A 21,180-nucleotide genomic window follows, 5' to 3' on the forward strand; every position below is an offset into this window, starting at 1 on the left:
AGGCCCAGTTTTGTCATGAGTCATTCAAAGTGTAGGACCTTTCCCACTGTAATCAGAGAGAGATCTCACAGAAAGGGTTTAGTGAGATGCTACGTCATAGGACTTGATCCACCACTGCTGGCTTTGGAGCTGGAGAAAGGAGCACAAGTCACAGAAATGGGTAGCCTCTGAGAGCTGGGAAGGCAATGTACTTACTTGCGTTTTTCCTACAACTTCCAGGACGGTACACAACCCTGCCAATATCTTGATTTTTAGTCCAGTGAGAATTGTGTTGAATTTCTGGCCTACAAAATAGTAAGATAATAAATCTGTGTTGTTTTATGCCACTCAATTTTTGGCAATTTGTTATGTGCAACTATAATAAATTTTATAATCTCTGAATTTCTTTATTGTTTCAATTTTTTAAAACAAAATTTATATTGATGAAAACACTTGCTACAATAGAAAGGGTAACTAAATTTTTTCAATCTTTCGTATCACACTCTATGTCAATAATTTCATACACAAGATAACTCACAAGCAGGCAAATAGCTATGCACATGACAAGTAAGTTCTAATATTCAAAAAACAGGTTTTTCAATATACCAAAGAATAATCTTACATAATTTTTAAGGCTATGCAATATCTTATGTTGCACCAAGGAACCAGCAAGTCAAGTTCTTTTTCTAGCTCTTAGAGTCTATACTAGTCTTAGCCAAGCCTCAAATGATAAAATATCCTTATAAGCTATTGAATTAAAACTATCTGTGGTATGTACCAAGTACATTTCAATTTCAAGAATTTGATATATGAATAAAGCCAAACACCAAGATTCACAAACAGATGTTGAAGAAAACACATCAACATCTGAAAGTTTACATTACAGGAAAGACAGTGTGTGAAAACAAAAGAGTAAAAGCTTATCACCTGGGAATATTTGCTTCCTGGAAACCAAAAGCAATTTCCTAAGAAGTAAGACATGTAGATTAAATATAAAAACATAATAAAACTAAACAATCTAATGTACTCAAAATGCAATCTGAAGAACATGGCATTAACTGAACATTTCTATGATAACATTTGTTAATATATTTAATTAGAATTTAAGAATCAGACATCAAATATGTTTAGCTCTCCATTAGTCTCTAACACTAAGGAATTTAAAGATACTCTTGGGAGTCAAGACAAATGCAAGTGAAATGACATTTAATTATTGCATCACAATTTTCAAGAAGTGCACAATACCTATATTAAAATGATAGAGAAGAAAATAAGAGTAAGGTATGGTTAATCCGAGAAGACAACATGTGGGCAGCTATGTGCAGAAATAAAGTGGCTTGTCAATTGCATAATACAAATGCAGAAAGGCTAGGAAAGCAACTTTTAAAGAAAAGATATATCCCTTATTTGTCCTGCATCCAAGGTGACTTAAATTTCTATCATGAATCCAAACTAGCTTTCATTTAATCAGAAAATAGTTATTGCATACTAACATGCCAGGCTGCAAGGTGCCAATATGAACATTTTCCTTTCTTCTTCTTTTCCTTCAGTTTTGGGCCATTTGAAATATGATTATTTCCTGGAGGAGATAGCATATGAGAAGGTGCAATTACGCCCACACCTTCATCTCTTCTCTCATCTCTAATTTTGATGTCCAATTATAATACTGTCTATGTACTTCCCAGCTGTCCACTGCACATGCATTAAACTATTGCCAGAGCTATAGCCTAAAGCCATAATGTCATCACCTTCTCCTATTTACAATTTAGCAAAAATTACCTGTCCAGTGGCCTAACACTTAAGGGCTCTTAAAAAAATAGCTGAAGTGAAATGAAGAAAAATTTAGACAGAGGTGAAGAGGAGTGTATGAAATGACTAGAAATTGATTACATTTATGAACTTTGTAGGTCCTTGTAAAAACTCAGATAAGTGGTAATGACACGGTGGAGAAAGATTGGGTGAATATGTTTGAAAAAATAAGAGTTCAGTATTTGACAAGCATGATTGATCTATAGATAATTGTGGAGAGTTTGGATCTTAAGACAGACTTTTATCACTCAAGCTTTACAAAGCTGGAAAATTCATTAAAATGGAGGAGTTTTGAAAAAGATAAATATTAAGAGAACAGAGCAAAGAATAAGAAATTGGTTACTGGGAATTCCCTAATAGTACTATAAAAATTCAGAGAAAATGGAATAATGGGAGAAATACTAGAACAAATGAATATTATAACATTTATATTAGAGCTTCTTAAAAAGTTCTATTTTTTGCAAAGAGTTCGTGTATAGGATGATGTAACTAAAATTGTGTTCTCTGAAAATCCTCCTGATTTTCCTTTGGGTCAGGTAGGTCTTGATATTAAGCAGGCTAAATGGTTCCAATTTTTCTTTTCCAGGAATTAAATAAACCAGAGCTGCTTTTTTTTTTTTTTTTTTGACTGTTTATAAAAGAAGAAAATGAGCTGCCAAGACACAGTTAATAATATTGTATATGTTTGAATCTGTCATGGAGGAACTTTTAACAATCCCTAGCATGACATCTTGTTTTTACATACCCCTAGCCAAATAACTCCACAAATTTCTTACTTTTAAAACAGCTCATGAACTGGTAGCCAAGCTACAGCATTAGCCAAGAAGTGTTGCTTATTAAGCTACTAGGACAAACTGAGAGTTACTTATAAGTGATTTTACCTACTGACTTGTTAACATGAACCACAATAAGCCAATCTTTTTATTTATGTTGAAGTAGCTAACTAAAGTTGTTTTAATTTATCAACATGTGTTTATGTAGAACTTGACTATAAAGAAAAACATCATTTTGGGACACTGTACAAGAACTCAGATGCTGTAGGAAGAGACATGTATCAAGGAATGAAAAAGCCAAAGAAGAATGTTTGTGTAGTTTTCCAATCCTCAAATTCCCATCATTTAAGTGTCTCAGAGGTCCATAGGCCCAGGGATGCCACTGCCCTGACCCTTGCCAATTGCCTATCAATCATAGTTGTCCACTCTCATGAATAAGGATGTGCCAACATAGGGCTCCTCATAGTCACTACCAATTGATCTGAGCTAGCATGCCATTGAAATTGAAATTGCCCTTTCCAGTATATCCAAAAGTATCTTTTTCAGGAAAAGAGTTTGAAAGAGACGATTTTAATGTGCTTTCAGAATAGTATATGACCGTAGTTTCCTAGTTCTGTAATTAAGAAGAGTGGCACAGTATTATACACTGGTGTCTATCAACTAGATGTATGTATCCATTCCTATTTTTTGTTACGTCTCCCTTTAGCATGGGCTTGGGTAAGCTATCGCTCTGAAAAAGTTTCAACTTTTCATTTTGAATTTCACTCAAATAATTAATTATAACATGTAATTATATGCAAAGAGTATCTAGTTAACACTTGTGATGATTACTTATTGGCTTTATTGCAATCAAACCTTTACAAGTCTCTCCTTTCTTCTGTCTAACCTGCAGCTTCCTCTAATGCCAACTTCTTCAACTTCTAAGAGAGAGGGAAAGCACAGTTGGTGTCTACGGGGTTTGTTACCTGCATTTACCTGGAATCAGTGCAAGCATGTGATTGGCAGTGGCAAAGTAGGCAGACAATGAGAAAGTCGCTTAAAAATATGCTATGCCAGCAAAGCTCTGAGAGTACTGACTTTCTTAGGGGACTAGAAAGCCTTCATGGAGAAGGTGATGTTTTCCAGTGAAAGGAGGTTAGAAATTTTTCTTAGAGATCTGAAAATAGACCTGCCACTCGATCCTACAATTCCTCTACTATGTATATACCCAGAAGACCAAAAATCACATTATAACAAAGATATTTGTACCAGAATGTTTATTGCAGCCCAATTCATAATTGCTAAGTCATGGAAGAAGCCCAAGTGCCCATCGATCCACGAATGGATTAATAAATTGTGGTGTATGTACACCATAGAATATTATGCAGCCTTAAAGATGGAGACTTTACCTCTTTCATGTTTACATGGATAGAGATGGAACATATTCTTCTTAGTAAAGTATCTCAAGAACAGAAGAAGTATCCAATGTACTCAGCCCTACTATGAAATAATTTATGGCTTTCCTATGAAAGCTATAACCCAGTTATAACCTAAGAATATAGGGAAAGGGGAGAGGAGGGGAGGGGAGGGGAGGGAAGGGGGGAAAATGGGCGGAGGGAGTGTAATTGGTGGGACCACACCTACAGTGCATCTTATAAGGGTACCTGTGAAACTTAGTAAATGTAGAATATAAATGTCTTAACACAATAACTAAGAAAATGCCAGGAAGGCTATGTTAACCAGTGTGATGAGAATATGTCAAATGGTCTATAAAACCAGTGTATGGTGCCTCATGATTGCATTAATGTACACAGCTTATGATTTAATAATAAATAAATAAATAATTTTTTTTCAGCAGAGAAAAAAGGGTTTGTCTTTTTCCAAAAGTATTTAGAAGGCTCATGGGAGGAAGTGGTGGATAATGAAGTCAATATGCATGTATGGCCAGATGTGAAATGACTTTGGATGCCAAGATAAAGTGTTTGGATTTTTAAATGATTAATAAAAATGAGACAGTTTTTAAATTGCGGCTGTAAAAATGTGACCAGATTTGGAGTGGAGAATTATTTTAAAGTTCTTTTTTTTTATTTTGTTTTTTCTTCTGTTTCTCTTTTTAATGACAGAAAATAATGTCTATTTCTCTTTAAAATTATAAAGCATAATTGATAAATGATATCATAGAAAATAAAAATCACCTAAAATCCCATCTACTTAGAGATAAATCATTGTTAACATTTTGGTGCCTAATATAAAGTTCCTTTTTTCTATGAGTCAGGATAAATATAAATACACATGTGATATTTGGATAGTATTTACATATAATTATGCCCTATAATAAATCCTTTTATGCATGCCTTTATGAAATCTGCCTTTTCATCTGATAATATACAATGAATGTCTTTCCATTAAATTCACATAATTTTTAATTTTGCAATATTATAAAAAAGTTGATATGTTCTGTATTTATATTTTTGCATATTTATTTATTTTTCTAGAATAAATGCACAGAAGTGGAATTGTGTATCAATGAAATTTTCTATTTTAAACCTTATTGTTTTTTCTAATAGGCTGTACTCATTTATATCCCAATTAACATTTTTGTGAGTGTATGTTTCTCCAATGTCTATAATATTTGGTGTTACTTTTTTTTTTAATCTGTTACTATTTGATTGTGTGAAGACGTCATTATAATTTTATTCGTATTATTGATTACTCCTGAGGCTAAACATTTTATATAATTGGTCATTTGTTTTTATCTATTGTTGTTTATCTATTGTTTTCTTTCACTTATTTTTCATTCCTTTTTTTTCTGTGCTTTAAATATTAAGAGAGTAAACTTTGAGCTGCAATATTCTGGGTTCATTTTTATTTACAATGTTCTTTAAGTGAAAATTTTTTAATTTTTAGGTAATAGAATTCATCAGGATGTTTATTAACTTAGTCTACGTTGTCTGTAATTAATTTTGATGAATAATATGAAAAAGAACATTAAACAGTCATTCCAATATCAACTATTTAAAATTAGTTTTTCTTTATGTAATTAAAGCGCTACTTTAATTCATTTTAAATTATTAAAGTCAGTATAGCAGAGTGGGTAAATATTGGATTTAGTATCACAGCAAACTTGTTTTTACCACTTTGACCTCTTCAAGTCTTAGCTTCCTTGAGAAGGAGAGATGAAAATAGCACTACATTATTGTATTAAATAAAATAATACACTAAAGCACTTAGCACTGTCTGGCTCACAATAAGCATCAGTAAAGGACAGTGTTGTTATTTTTATGTTAGGAGATGGTTCTGGGTTTTTTACTGTTTTCATTAATTAGTGTGTGTATTTTTGCATCATGTCATCGTTTTAATTATTTTATAATTTTATGTACTTTTAAAAATCTGATAGAACAATTTTATTCAATCAATCACAGATATTGTTTGAGTTCCTTCCATAGACCTCAAAGGGCAAAAATTTAAGGGTATCTGATTGAGCAATTCAACAATAGTTCCTAATCAAGGAAGCCTATAAAGACATGTGAGGATTTAACAGTTTGCAAGAACAAAGTTTTTAAAACATCTTTTAAAACACATTAATCAGACATTTCACTTTTTTGTGTATTTTCAAAACAGGATATAAAATCTAGAAAATTTTTTAGACATCCTGATATTCCCTCCTGTTGTGTAATCTTATCAGTTCCAATCTGTCTTTGATTAATGTCAGACTTCAGAAAAACAACATGCTGCTTTGGAAGAAGTTTTTCTTGTATTACAAAACACTGAAAGTGTACTTAAATTTTAAAAAATCTTGTGTCAGTAGGTTTTATTCAATTTCATATGATAGGAAATCTAATTTCAAAGACATCTGGCCGCATTTTTCTGTTCATCTATTACCTCTCATCACTATCAGATTCCATGCCTTTCCTATTTTGAGATGGGTACTCTAACCCCAGTCTTAGATCGCCTTTTAATCAAATCCAATGGGAAAAGAAAAAGAGACTCTGGGAAGTCTCAGCATCTACTCATTCTGATTGTGTTACCTGAACTTGGCTCTAAATGACTCTAGCCAAGAGAATGGAACATATTTATTTCTAACACTATGGATTATGTGCTTTTATTCAGTGGATCAGCCCTGAATGCATCTCAAATAGCAGTACTGGAAGTAGGGTGAATTGATGTTGGATAGCTAACAAACAACCCAGGAAATGTCTAGTCCTTTGGCTATTCTTCTTCCCATTCATATACCTTCAAAATATCTCCGTCTACATAATACTCTATGTCATGTACAAAAGAAAACATACCCTCCTCCCATTCTCCAGTTCAAAATATCTATTCAACTCACAGTCTCCTCGGTTAAATACATCTCTAATTCCTCTTGGCCTAGAGAACTAATACTGCCTAGTATGTTTAATGGGTACCAAACATTCAATACACATTTTTTTAAGCTGCCATTGTGGAAGGTTGCTGGTATATAACCCACATCACATCTTGTATGTCAGGGAGAACAAAGACTCCTTGGAACACATTCTTCTTAGTAAAGCATCACAAGAATGGAAAAGCAAGATTCCAATGTAGTCAATTCTAATATGAAGGTAGTAGATGAGCTAATACAAGGGGTGGGGTAGGGGAATGAGAGAGCAGGGAGAGGAGAGGAGGAAGGGGAATAGGGGGTCACAGTGTATGGCACACCTCTTGAGGGCAGGACTCAAGTATAAGAGGGACTTTTTCTAACAAATGCAATCATTGTAACCTAATTCTTCATACTCTCAATGAATCCCACCCCCCCCAAAAAAAAAAAAGAAAGAAAAAAGAAATATAGTTCTTTTTTGGAACTTCCATTGTTGAGAAGGAAATGGTTAATAGCAGATTAATAAGTCACTTCTTCTCTGGTGGGGATATAAGGGGAAATGAATGATTCCTACCAAATCTTCTTGTACATAGGGATTATCTATCTACAAAATGGGATATATCTAGTCTATTTTTCTTATGGACTTTGCCTGTACCTGAAGTTCACCTGTATCTGTGTGATATCATTTAAGGTCTATAATTTATGTGGGTCTGCTTTGACAATTAAATATGCTGAGTTTACATGATTGTTTTCTATGATCATATCTGAGATGCATCCTGTAATTCTTTATTAGTCTACCTCATTTAAGTTCAGGTTCTGACAATGACAATTGTTTTAACTCTTGTTTAAGTTGAAATTTCTCTCATTGTAGGACTTATTTGAATTCTTGATATTTTTAAAACCTATTGCCATTTTCCCTAACTCAAAAAGTAGTAAACAAAAGATGTCATGAAGAATCAGAGTATTTCTCTTTGAAAATTGTGCTTCAATTTTCTGTCTTCAAAAAGTTGTCCATGGCCACTTTTATAGCTTGAATTATGTTTCCCTAAAAGATACGTTGAAGACTGAATTCCCAGTAGTACCATAGAATGTGACTTCATTTTCAAATAGGATATCTGGAAATGATTATTTAGGATGACACCACAACTCGGCTGGTTCCTTAATCTGACTAAGCGTCCTTATAATTAGAGGAGCAGAAACAAAGAAAGACAGCCACATGAATGATTAAAGTGATATATCTACAAGCCAACTAACATGAAGGATTGCTGAGAACTGCCAGAAGAGAGGAGAGAGGCAGGGAACAGATTCTCCCTCCTGTGTTTCCAGAAAGGAGTGATTCTGCCAACACTTTCATTTCAGACATCTAGCTTCCTTCTTCTTCTTCTTCTTATTATTATTGTTATTATTATTTTTAAGTCATCCAAGTTTGTAGTACTAATTTACAGCAGTCCTAAGAAACTAGTACATCCACAATGCATGGCCAACCTCATTAGCCCCAAGCTGAATGTCCTTGTAATTGGAATCTGTCTCTCTGGACTGCATCTTCTCAATGGGAGCGACTCATCCCTTGTGAGGAAACCACAGCTTTAAATGAAAGAATGTGGGAGGGGCTTGCTAAGTTTCCCACTTCTGATTGAGTCAATGTTAGTTTGGAGCAGAAGAATTTGGCTTCTTCTACCTGACTACTGTAGTTATAATTATCTCAGACCTCAGATTGCAGGTAAAAAGAACACTTATACTGAAACAATAGTCTCTGATTTCATTGTGTTCAGGTGGAAAATACTAAGCTTAGAAATTTCTCACTCTTTTTTGACCTTATTGAAAGTTCTAAATATTGATGTTTTAAAAACAAGTTTTCTCATCTGTTTCCTTCTTCAGCTTGAGACACACAGTTGAACGATTAACCAATTGTTTTCTATACTTAATCAAACTGCCCATTGCCAAGTCTGGGATTGAGCAGCCCATACTGCTGTCCACATGACCTCGTAAGCTTGACCAGACTACATACACAGTCCAGTCCTTGTTCTGAGTGGTTCCTGCAACCACTCAGATGTGGCTCAAGTTGCTTGAACTTTGATTTACACAATAAAAATCAATTATGTAAATCAAAGTGCAAGCAACTTGAGGCACATCTGTTATAATAATAATATTTATTATTTTTACACATGACATTTGATCAGGCCTCAGACAATATCATTGTGACCTAATTTGCTTACAAAGTATCTGTCTTTACGGTGGGAAGATGGTTGCCACAGTTTTTAACTTACATTTTCTCTCATTTTAAGCCAATAAAGTGTTAACAAAATCATGAGTCATTTCATTGACTTTGCTTTAGGCAAGTTTGCATTTCTAAATGAATCACAGTGGATGGAGCAATATCATGTGCTAAATGACTTAGGTCTAAGACATATACTCTGGCCCCACACCTCCAGAAACACACGATCTCAGCATGAGGGAAGACCAAACTTACCAGTGGTCCTTTGCAGATGCAGGAAGCTGGTCAGACAATTCCACTATAAATAATGGAATTAGAAAGAAAGATGGAGCAATTTGGTGGAGTAGGACTTTCCAACAACCATCTTGCCATGGAAACATCAATGTGAACAATAGCCTTCACAATAGCTAAGGAAACCAAATAGGAGATCACAGTACCTAATTATAAGTCAAAAATAAGAAAGGACCTATTGAATAAGCTTAGAAATGAAAGTTTTACATTACTTGCATCATTCCTACCCCTACCCCAGGCCAAACAGTGCATAGAGATATCATCTTCTTGGAAAGAAAATGACCCCAGGATTTTGCCTTAGAGTCCAACACTGGGCCCATCACAGGAAAACCCAGCACTGGTTAGACCCTCATGGACCCATATTCAGCTAGTATCCACAGACTGAGACTTCCCTGGTACCAGTTAAGACTACACAGTCCCAAGTTTCAGGATTACATTGCAGACTTGGTCTTCAGACCACATTCCCAACAGGATAACTTTGGATAGTCCTCAGTTGACACCTGGCTTCTGGAATGCCACACTGGCTTCATCTGCCTTAGGAGATACACCTGCTAGAGCAGATCTCAGGCTTTAGACAGCATCCCACTGGCTGCAGCTGTCCAGAGCTCTGGCCTTTGTTAATGCCATGTCTGCTACAGGGCTGGGCTTTACCAGACAAAGCCAGTCTGTGTAGACTGGAATAAGTACCTATTTCTTCAAGTGTGCAAATATTCACTCACAACCACAAGAATCGAGAACAACAAGGACACAGGACTTTGCCGAACAGACAAAATAAGGTAGTGCCTGACCCTAAGGATGTGGAGGTGTATGAACTATCTGGCAAAGAATTCAACATGCCTGTTTTAGAGAAGCTCAGTAAACATCAGAAAATACAGCAAAATAATTTAACAAAATGAGGAAAATAATAAGTGACCAGGCCAACAAATTTAATAGATTAATTTAAAAAAATGAAACAGAAATCCTGGAGGCAAAAAAATACAATGAACAAAATTTTAAAATGCAATAAATAGCATCAATAGCAGAGTTAATCAAGCACAGGTGTGAACTCAAAGACAGATTATTTAAAAATATACAGTCAGAAGAAAAGAGAGAAAAAAAGGAATAAAGAAGGATTAATGTAACTGTAACAAAAGATTAAAGTTTTGAGCCACAGGTGTTGGATAAGAAAAAGATAAAGGAGTAGAAAGTTTATTTAAAAAAAAGAAACAGTAGTGTAACACTTTGTAAACCTAGAGAAGGGTATAAATGTCTAGATACAGGAAAGTGAAAGATTTCCAATCAAATTCAATCCAAATAAGACTACCCAAGGCAATTATAATCAGACAGAGATTGATGCAATACAATAGTGGTAGAGGACTTCAACACTCCACCTTCAGGATAGATTGATCATACACATAGAAGAGCAATACAGACCATTAATCTACTCTCCAGATCAAATGGACAACAAACTAACATAGAACATTCCATTTAACAGCTAGAGAATATACCTTCTTCTCAACACCATATGGAACATTCACCAGGTGAGATTATATGTTAACCCGCAAAGTGAGTCTTAACAAATTTAAGATCAAAATCACATCAATATTTTCTGACAATGGTATAACTAGAAAGTAACAGAGAAACATCAGAAAATTCAAAATACATAGTTTCATCATTATACAATGTATAAAAATGTATTGAAATATATTATACCCCCATTAACATGTACATTACATGTCAATCATGAACAATTTTTTTTAATTTCAAAAAAATTAAACATGTGATTACCCTACGAGCTAGCAATGCCTCTACTGGATATATATTAAAAAAAAAAAAAAGAAAAGAAATCTTCAGATATTACTATTGAAACTAAGTTTGACTTTCCTAACAGTCTGGTTACTCTGATTCCAATAACCTGGACTGCCAGGTTCCATTAAAAATAGTATCCTAGTCAGAAGTGGGATGCTAATAGTTAAAAGGCTTTTTGAGATCAAATTAATTAGAATGGTGAAGAAATTCCACAACCCTGATCCACTCTAATACCTGCAACTTTACAAAGACAGCTCATTTGACTTAACCTTTGAGATAACAAGATCCATTCATTATTTGTACTTTAGTACAGACTAATCAGTCTTTGTTCTTGATATCTGAAACTAAAGCCATGGAGGGGGCAAGAAATAAAGACTGAGTTTTGACTGTACAAGACTTTTAGAAAGGGCAAACTAGAATGTTTTGTTGAGAAGCATTTAAATAATTTATTTATATAAAAAGTATTTCACTTTACTGAACATGAAGGCATCAGGTTCTTATTGAACCAACAAATGGTACTTGATGGGAAATATGCTTATCCACTGACAGTTATTGATGGGGCGGCGCCTGTGGCTCAGTTGGTAAGGTACCGACCCCATATACCGAGGGTGGCGGGTTCAAACTCAGCCCCGGCTGAACTGCAACCAAAAAATAGGCGGGTGTTGTGGCGGGCACCTGTAGTCCCAGCTACTCGGGAGGCTGAGGCAAGAGAATCGCTTAAGCCCAGGAGTTGGAGGTTGCTGTGAACTGTGTGATGCCATGGCACTCTACCAAGGGCCATGAAGTGAGACTCTGTCTCTACAAAAAAAAAAAAATGTTATTGATGAAGAACGTTCCAAATACATGAATTTGCCTGAGATTCAATCTGCAGAGTCTATCTAATAAATTTCACCATGTTACACTTCCCTGATGGAAGTAAATAATAAATGAGCAAGGAAGCAGTTTTAAGGTGTCTTAGTTCTGAACTTGTGCATTTTAACCTTACTCCAGTATTATTTATTTTGAGGTATCTATGTACTTGTTGGCTAGGTAGCAAAGGAACATTAATATTATATTTTTAATCACTTGCTATCTTGACCATTATTCTCTCTGCTAGCACATATATAAATTTAATGTGCCATCAAGTGCCTGAGTTTAAGCCTAGTATTTATACTATTAACTTTTACTGTTTATTGTGCCAGAAACTATTCTAAAACTTTTAAATATATTAACATATGATATGCAATATAATACAAATATATTGATACTCCTTAAGAGCAAAGGATTTTTTCCTAACTTGCAGATGAAGAGAATAAGAACATACAGTTTAAACAACTTCACCCATTACAACAGACCTAATATCAGGATTTGGACCTAGGCAAATGCATAACTTAAACTTGCATATAATTTTAACTGTTTCCTTCTTTTAATTTGGTTGCTGTCATTCATGGTTGAAAATGTATCAGTGTCAGGAAGTAAACTTATGTTTGCTAGTGTTAATAAACTACATGGCCAGGTCTTTCTTCATGGGGGAAGAAATGGCTTCATATACGATATGGTGTGGTTTTCATTAACAGTAAAAGAAAAGTCAGGTTAAGGTTTTAGAAAGTAACAATTTAATACTGAATATTTAGAAATAATGGTACACACAGACACTACAGTAATATAAAATGTGTATGATTTTAAACTGTTTTCTTATGAATTCTTAACATGAATGGCTGATGCTTCCAACAAATAAAATTTTGGACAAAGGTACCAGATATTTTGGGGAGTTCATTTTAAATATCACTTAGTCATGCAATTAGGAGATCTTTAAAAAAATAAATATGGCAAATATGTAGATTTCTGAAGTATAAACTGACATACAAATCTATATATTTTCTTAATATTTTTCATTAAAGCATCTTTAAAGAAGCATTCTGTAACATGAAGTTGAGAGTCAAATTAGATGCAATGAAAAGGCATGAGGTTTTATTAGAATTGTGTAATTCACATACTAAATATTTACATAAAAGTAAACACAAACTTTATGATAAACAAAATTACATATTTTATTCTCTAAGTCTTTAATTTCAGAAAACTACTTCCTGTAAAAATTATAACATAAAATTCCCAATTCTGAATGTTAATGAGGAAACACATATAGGAGCAATTGCAAAAACTTAAATTCTAACTTCAAAGAGCAGTGAAGGAGTAACACAACATTGCCCCTTGGAGATTGTCAAAGCTTCTTCTAGAACTCCTCAGGAGTAGATTCTTTTTGCGAGACATAAGCATAATATCCTGCAATAAGCTTTCATGTCCAAACTTGCACATGATCACAAGTCCAAACCATAGGTTAGTGATTTGCGATTAGATGTCCCCACTTCATTTCCACAAACAGGCAGGCAGCTCAGAGGAAAAAACAATCATTACCTTGTCTTACTTGAATAGTTTGAATAAAATACTTATTATGAGGTTACAGAGAAGAAATAATAATGTTACACATAGTGAGCTTATGAACTTAAGATTTTAAATTTCAAGTAATAAATAGTAGTTATTGGAAGAACATATTCCTTAATGAAACTTTAGCCATCAAAACATAATTGTGTTAATTACTAATTCAAAAAGTTAACACAGAAGGGAAAAAAAAAAAAAGATTTTCCTGAACTAATTTAGAGCAGTGACCCTTAATCCTGACCATAAATGAGAATCACTGGGAGAGTTTTTGGAAAAACTGAAGCATGGTTCCACTGCCCTGTAATTCAGATATAATTATATGATGGTGTGCATAGTAAACCCCCCCCTTGATGATTCTAATATGAAGTGAGGGCTGGAAAGCATTGATTTGGAATAATTATTAATTATAATTACTCAGGGTGGATCTGATTTAAATAAATTAAAAAAATTAAAATATATGAGCATTTCCTATGTAATAGGCACTGTTCTAAGTGCTAAAAGACTTTTTTTCTATAAAAATTAATAGATAACATTAATATATACATTTTATCATTTGAATAGTTATATAAATTTATTAAAATATTACTCAAACTTCTATTATAGTCCGCTGTCACGAAAGATTTCCTTCTACTTTTCTGAACTACTCCCCACTTGATACTACAACCGAAGAGATCACACTCTGAAACTTTTCCTCAAGATACATGAAGAGAAGATAAGAGTAAGATGAATTTCATTTCTCTAGTCATAATACCTGAGGTATTCTCTACCTTCTATCTGGAGGCACAAAGCCATAATCTAAGAACTGAAATTAAGCATTGCGTGATGCTTAACAGAATCTTATGATCTGAATTAACTCTGACTGATATCAGTGCTTAAATTACCTTAAAAAAACAGGCTCTCAGAGAATCTAGTAAGAGTGGGTCTTTAATTCAGACCTTGTTATTTTATGATCTATTTATAAAACAATTCTTTAAAAACTTACAGGAATATGGTCTTTGAACCATATATAATTAGAAACTAGTTATCGCAAAGGAACTAAAACTTCTTGAAATACTGCATGATTAGAAATTAGTTACTAACCCAGGATGACAGTTTAAGCTTTAACATTTTAAATTAAAACTAACTTTATCAGGTATTACAAAATTCATTTGAAATGTATTTTAACTGAAAAAAATCAGATTTAAATTAGTTTTATTTGTATCTACCTTTCAACCTAACATGCAGGTTTAAATATGCCAAAACCAACAAATTGATTAATCCTATGTTAGATTATCTTTTACATAGCTGAATAGCAAGCCAAAAAATGATGCAATTTTGGTTAAATCATAATATATGGATAAGAAAATGGAATAGTAATTTTTTCCATAGTTAATGGAATTAGAACAGCCTTAAAATTTTTACGAAAAGCTCAGTAGTCAAAATAAATATTTAATAAAAATATATACCATAAGAAGATATCAAGAATTTAGTGTTTAAAATTAAACTGTCACATTGTTTTACCGTCAGTTCAACAGAAGTGAATTTAGTGGCTTAAGGTATCTAAGAATGATTAAGGTTAGGTTTTGAAAACAAAAATTAAAATTCAGAATAGACCAGAAAGTTAACACTAAGATAAAAGAGAAATTTATTATGACCCAAAGTTTAAAGTTAGAGTTACTGGGACTTCTCAGCATGATTATGATTCAAAGAAACATGAATAGTTTGGGGAATAAAGTGAAAGAGAAATCATGATTATGTGACTTATAATGCAACACTATCAATAAGGAAAACACAACAAAACAAACAACCCCCCCAACCTAGCAATATATAAAAGCACCATTAGAAATGTGTGTATATATGTGTGTAAAACTTTACTTGCTTAAAAATTGCAAGAGTTTTAAACTGTTAGAGTGACATTAAAGACATGTATATAACTATGAAAATACATTCTTAAGCTAGCACGCAACTTCTTAAAAAAATACTTCATCTAGCATTCCTCCTAACCAAATATAACATAAGGAAAGCTGTTGCTTTTTTGTAGTGCAAAGTCCCTTGGTTAAACAAAATTAATCAAGATAAAAGAAGTGTTCATAAGTGAATGAATTTAAGATTTTAAATCGCAGATATTTAAATTAGATTTGAATCCACAAATTCTAAGAGGTTTAAGAAAAAAAAAACAAATAAACAGTAGGCTAATAAATGGGAATTCACAGACCAAACCAGCACATGTTGGGTTTGCCCTCAAGGGATTACCATCTAGGCGTGAAAAAATTTTTAATTGAGTACTAAAGATTATTGTGCCAGAAAAATCTTCCTTTTATAATAAAAGTTATAAATTTGTCACTGTAATTTAATATTTATGCCATATTCACCCAAATCTATGAAAACTTTTATGTAATACATATCCTGGGGTAAGATAGGTCATTAAACGAAAATGTTTTGATCCTATGTTGAGTAAGCTCATGATAAGAGTTATGGATCCTTGATATTTTTCAGGGCTCTTGGTACAAGCAATCACATGATACAGACTTGACATCTTATAAATAAGAATGCTATTCACCACTTAAAATACGTTCAATCTCTTCCAGTCTTTTTAAAGCAGCAACTCTTTTCTTTTCAATTTCTTTGATGTCTTTTGTTGTTTTGTGGGGTATCTCTTTGTCTGTATTTCTTCCTAGTTGTTTGTTAGATTTAGACTGACTTTTATTATTGCCTGTTTTTATTATTTGTGTTGGTCTGGATTCGCTTAAAATTCCCTTTACACTTTCAGTTGGAATTTTGTCTCCTTCTTCTACAACTGAAGTCTTATCAGTTGGGAATATTGACTGTTCTGCAAAACTAGATGAAGAAATTTTATCCCTGACTATACTCAAATGGCGCTGAATATACTCTTCATGTGGTGCTAATGCCAATGTTTCAACCAGGCATCTTTCAGCTTTTAATAAGTCCTTCTCTTCAAAATAAACAACACAAAGATTGTGCTTTCCTTGCACATTGCTTGGATCCAACTCCAAAATCTTTTCGAAACACTTTTTTGCTCCACGTATATCTTTTTTTTGATTCATTAGGATATCTCCCTTTAAGATGAGGCCCTTGATATGATCAGGATAGTATCTGAGTAGCTCTTCCAAAATTGGCAAAGCTTTTAATTCTTTTGCAGTCTGAGAATACAGGAGAGCAAGGTTAAACAAAGCACTTCTGAAGTCAGCTTGTAATTTTATGGCTTTCTTCATCCAAATTTCTGCTTCAGTATCCTTGTTGTCATCCATGGCAAGCATTCCCAAGTTGAAATAGCCATTAGCATCTTGTGGCTCTTCATTTACATAGCTTAGAAGTCGTCTTCTAGCTTCTGGTCTGAGTTTAACCTCACCTAAGAATAGTATTTTTTTTAAAGAAAAAAATTACAATATTGGCAAAACAAGTCTGAGGATCAAAGATATTTACAAGTACTTAGATTACAAAAAAGATAGCATCAAAACAATTTCTGTAGCTAAAAATAGTGGAAAGCAAAAACCCCAAAGTCTTCATAGGAAAAACATATATTTTAAATACTGAAATAATAGTTCATTTCCTTTCTTTTAAGGCAGTCAGAGTGTTTCAGAAACAAAAATTTCATTATTAAGTCAAATCATTTTGTATGTTACCTCAAATTTTTAGTAATGTTTTAAGTGGGGTAGGCAAGGTGGCTCACGCCTATAATCCTAGTGCTCTGGGAGACTGAGGTGGGTTGCAATGCTTGAGCTCAGGAGTTCGAGACCAAACTAAGCAAGAGTGAGACCCTGTCTCTACTAAAAATAGAAAAACTAGCTGGGTGTTGTGGCAGGTACCTGTAGTCCCAGCTACTTGGGAGGCTGAGGGAAGAGGATTGTGTGAGCCCAAGAGTGAAACTCTGTCTAAAAAAAAATTTTTTTTTCCCCCTAAGGGCAGAAATATACCATTAAATATAAGGCTATAAAATTAAGATTTAGAAAACAAATATAGGAAAACCTCCATAGCTGACTACCTCAAGTTGCTTTAATTTTCAAAGACTAGACATGTGCCATGTATATGTGTAAGTATGGTAGGCCTAGTTCCTTCTGTTAACCATCTCCATATATGGATCAGTTTGTTCAGTCCCTTGGGGGGTCAACTTACAGAGGTCCTACTGAATTTACTGAAATAATTCCTATTGCAAATAAATGCAAAAAAAAAATTCAGTTTTATAATCATAAACTTTATAGTGTAATCTCCTGAGGAATAATGAACATATTTCATAGTCATTAAGGTTAGACAACCTTGCCAAATCATTAATCTCAAAATTTGTACATTTTGAAAACCAGGCATAAAGATCTCTATTCTGTTATTTGACAGCATTAGGAATAAAGAAAATTTGAAAATAAATTAGCAGGCTTCTGTTCTTATCTTGGATTAGCTATTAAAGTAGCCATATGAAGTTAAGGTATGTCATTAGATCAATTTGGTTTTCATTCTAATCTACTAAACAGAAGACTGACAAAAATAAACTCAATGGTTTTCTTTAACTCCTAAATGCTATGATCCTATGACTCATTTTTTTGCAAAACTTTTAAGAAATATATCTAATAAATTACTAAAAATTGTAGAATTTTCAAACATAAAAATTAAAAAAAATTATAATGTACACCGCTTTGTGAAGAACAAAAATTCCTTTATAAAATACAGATCAAAGATCCAGATTTATTGTAATTAATTTAGTTTTGCTAAATTATAGGAAAGATAAGAAATTAGAATATCTCAGAAAACAATGAAACTGGATACAAAATTATGTTAAAAATATTTGCTCTTGTAAATCAAAAGAAAATAGATTTTTTTTTTTTTTAAAATAAACAAACCATATAATGCTTTCGGCTCCTAAAACCTAATTATGTAAAAAATTTCCTAAGTTCATTATTTGGGATATATATTTATATATAAAAAGGTTATTTTATAGAACATAAAATAACAGATAAAATAACAGCAGAACAGATTAATCAGGTATTGCTTGACAGACTGAAAAATTAGTCTTAACACATACCAGAAGAATTATTATTATACATGTTAGTACATGTTACTTAAAAAGAGTTGTTTTAAATATTTTTTCTTTAAGTATTTTTTCTATTAGTCACTTAAACACAGTTCTGCTACAAACTATCCATCCATAAAACATTGTCTATGGAAAAGGAAGCTTAAATTTTTAACATTCCAAACTACAATTTGTTTAAACATAGAAATATTTTGAGAAAACATACCTGATTCTTGCATTAATATAGCAGAATTGAATAACGCTAGTTTATGCTTTGGATTTAGTTCTAAAGCATGATTAAAGTTTTTCAGAGCTTCATTTGGTTCTTTAAGTTCAATATGTACAATTGCCAAGTTGTACCAAAGGTCTGCATTACTCCTGTCCAGCTCTAGTGCTTTAAGATATGCTTCCTTTGCTTTGAGAGGTTTATTCATTTTTAAAAGCAATTCTCCTCTATGGAAAAAATCAAACACAATCTTTACTTACAACATTATCATGTCAGTTTGTAGATAACATTTTTGACAAGTTTTAAGCTTTTCTACACACAGCTTTCTTTTCCACTTTTAACTTAGGCTCTTAAAAGCTCTCTTTTAAAATTAATTTTTTGAAACTGTTCTCAAATCTAAAATCCTTAGTTCAGCAAATGTGGCCTGATATATTTTCAAACATTACTGAAGAAAAAAAAAGCCTGCCTGAATTTAGGGGGCAAGATGTGAGGACGGTATCGAAGAAAAGGAGACAGAGAAAATACATTCTTTGGATCTGTCTTCAAAAGAGACAGACCAGACTGCATGAGAAAAACAACAGCTAACCAGAGTGGAGATTCAAGAATCTGTCCGGTGATAAAGTAAAAGTATTTCAAGAAGGAAAAAAATACATAGTGATGATGGGGAAATTCCAGTCTTCAAATCTATGATATAAGTCTCAATATATGAAAAAGGCACAGCATATGACATTTTTAACTCCTTCCTACATTAATTTAGTCTTCTTCAATGTGTTCTTAGAAAATGACCACTCATTAAAAAAAGAATCACAAAAGCTGAAGTGGATCAGCTACATGCAGACAGTTTTGAGGAATACATCTAAAAATTGCAGTTCAGTTTGTACAAAGCCATTGTATAAATCTTTCCACTATGATTCTATTTTTCTATTAGAAAACTTAAGTCATTTTACTTAGAAAATATTTTTTGTTACGTATGTGAAAATCACATTTGCATATATAACATGTTATTTTTATTATGATACCATTCCTTTCTATAGCATCAGCTTAGGAATAAAATCAAAGACATAATGATTAATATTCTCAATTAAAGCAACTTCTAAAAAGAATGTAAATAATGCTATTTTTAAATGAGGATATTACTGAATAATTCTTTGTGGATTAACAAACATGACAGGATTTACTTATTGACAAAACCCAGTTAAAGTAAGTGGATTTCAGAAAGTAGTAGACATGGCTGAACGAAGACCTCCTCTAATTTAAGGATAGATTTTATCTCAAAAACTTAAATTCTGAATATACTTTTCCCATGTAAAGTGTTAGAAATGTTAAGTTTCTAAAACATGCTGCATTTTTACTGAATGAGGAAAACACAAAAAAACATAAATAACACTTACATAGAAAACATATCAAGTTTCAACACATGATGCCACAAAACTCTTTTAATGACAACCAAGAACTTTTCTTTTAGGAAAAGGAATTAATAACTACTCGACTCTCCAAATTTACTTAAGAAAGCTCCTGAGAGTTGGATATCGTAAGTAACCATCACAAAATGTTTCAGGTATTAATTTAGATAGGAATAAATGACTTTGGTGATAAGAAAATGAAACTAAGAAAAAGCGGGCAGTGCCTAACAAAGGGTTAGGGCGCTGGCCCCATATGCCGGAGGTGGCAGGTTCAAACCCAGCTCCGGCCAAAAACTGCAAAAAAAAAAAAGAAAAAGAGAAACTAAGAAAATGCTTCTTCTATCCTTTCTTTTATATAAAACCTAAGTTGGCTATTAGAAGTTAAGGATTCATTTCCTTGTCAATTTCAAATCTATTAAATTTGATGGTTAGTCTAAAACTAACTTGCACTTCTATGCACTTGGTTGTCAGGTAAGATTACTAAAAGGAAAACAAGCCAAATTAGTCAAAGTGGTCAAAATGTACATGCAGACACAGGTTCAATATTCTAGATATCATAGCTCTAATGCGAACAATACCTGCTAATGTAAGCCTGTTTGAAGTCAGGCCTCATGCTTATTGCTTGTCGGTACAGCTGATCTGCTTCTTCCAGTCGGGACTCATCTGCTCGAATCAGGTTAGCCAGATTGATATAAACATTTAGGTGGTTGGGGGCAATTCTAGCTGCATATTTTTTACCAGGAATAATCTGTTTAGAAGAAAAGACATTTTCATAATTTGATATTTTAATACAAAATAAAAATCAAAAGGAAGTATTCCTAGTAGCTTATTTAAAATAACACTAAACATAAAAATTATGCTGCTAAGTTTTACTACTATACTAAAATATAACATAAAAATGTGAAAAAAGCACTTATACTATTCATAAAAATAAAAATAAAATAATATTTTGTGGCATAGAAGG

The 21,180-nt window shown here is 32.9% G+C and overlaps 1 protein-coding gene across 4 annotated transcripts in view; it reads right to left on the bottom strand.

Annotated features, from left to right (window-relative positions):
• Nucleotides 1-10,309: 10,309 nt before the first annotated feature.
• Nucleotides 10,310-21,180, bottom strand: part of TMTC3 (transmembrane O-mannosyltransferase targeting cadherins 3) — a 52,962-nt gene continuing 42,091 nt past the window's right edge. For 2 of the 4 annotated variants that reach the window (XM_053585593.1, XM_053585590.1), the window contains exons 12-15: nucleotides 20,795-20,964; nucleotides 18,814-19,040; nucleotides 16,128-16,937; nucleotides 10,310-11,968 (exon numbers count right to left, since the gene is read on the bottom strand). In XM_053585593.1, coding sequence (XP_053441568.1) covers nucleotides 11,745-11,968; nucleotides 16,128-16,937; nucleotides 18,814-19,040; nucleotides 20,795-20,964 — 1,431 coding nt within the window. In that variant the 3' untranslated portion in view covers nucleotides 10,310-11,744. Of the gene's footprint in view, nucleotides 11,969-12,746; nucleotides 16,938-18,813; nucleotides 19,041-20,794; nucleotides 20,965-21,180 lie in introns of those variants that run through there. The other 2 variants (XM_053585594.1, XM_053585591.1) reach the window with 1 other exon arrangement.

Source organism: Nycticebus coucang, chromosome 3 (assembly GCF_027406575.1).
Source record: "Nycticebus coucang isolate mNycCou1 chromosome 3, mNycCou1.pri, whole genome shotgun sequence".
NCBI lineage: Eukaryota > Metazoa > Chordata > Mammalia > Primates > Lorisidae > Nycticebus > Nycticebus coucang.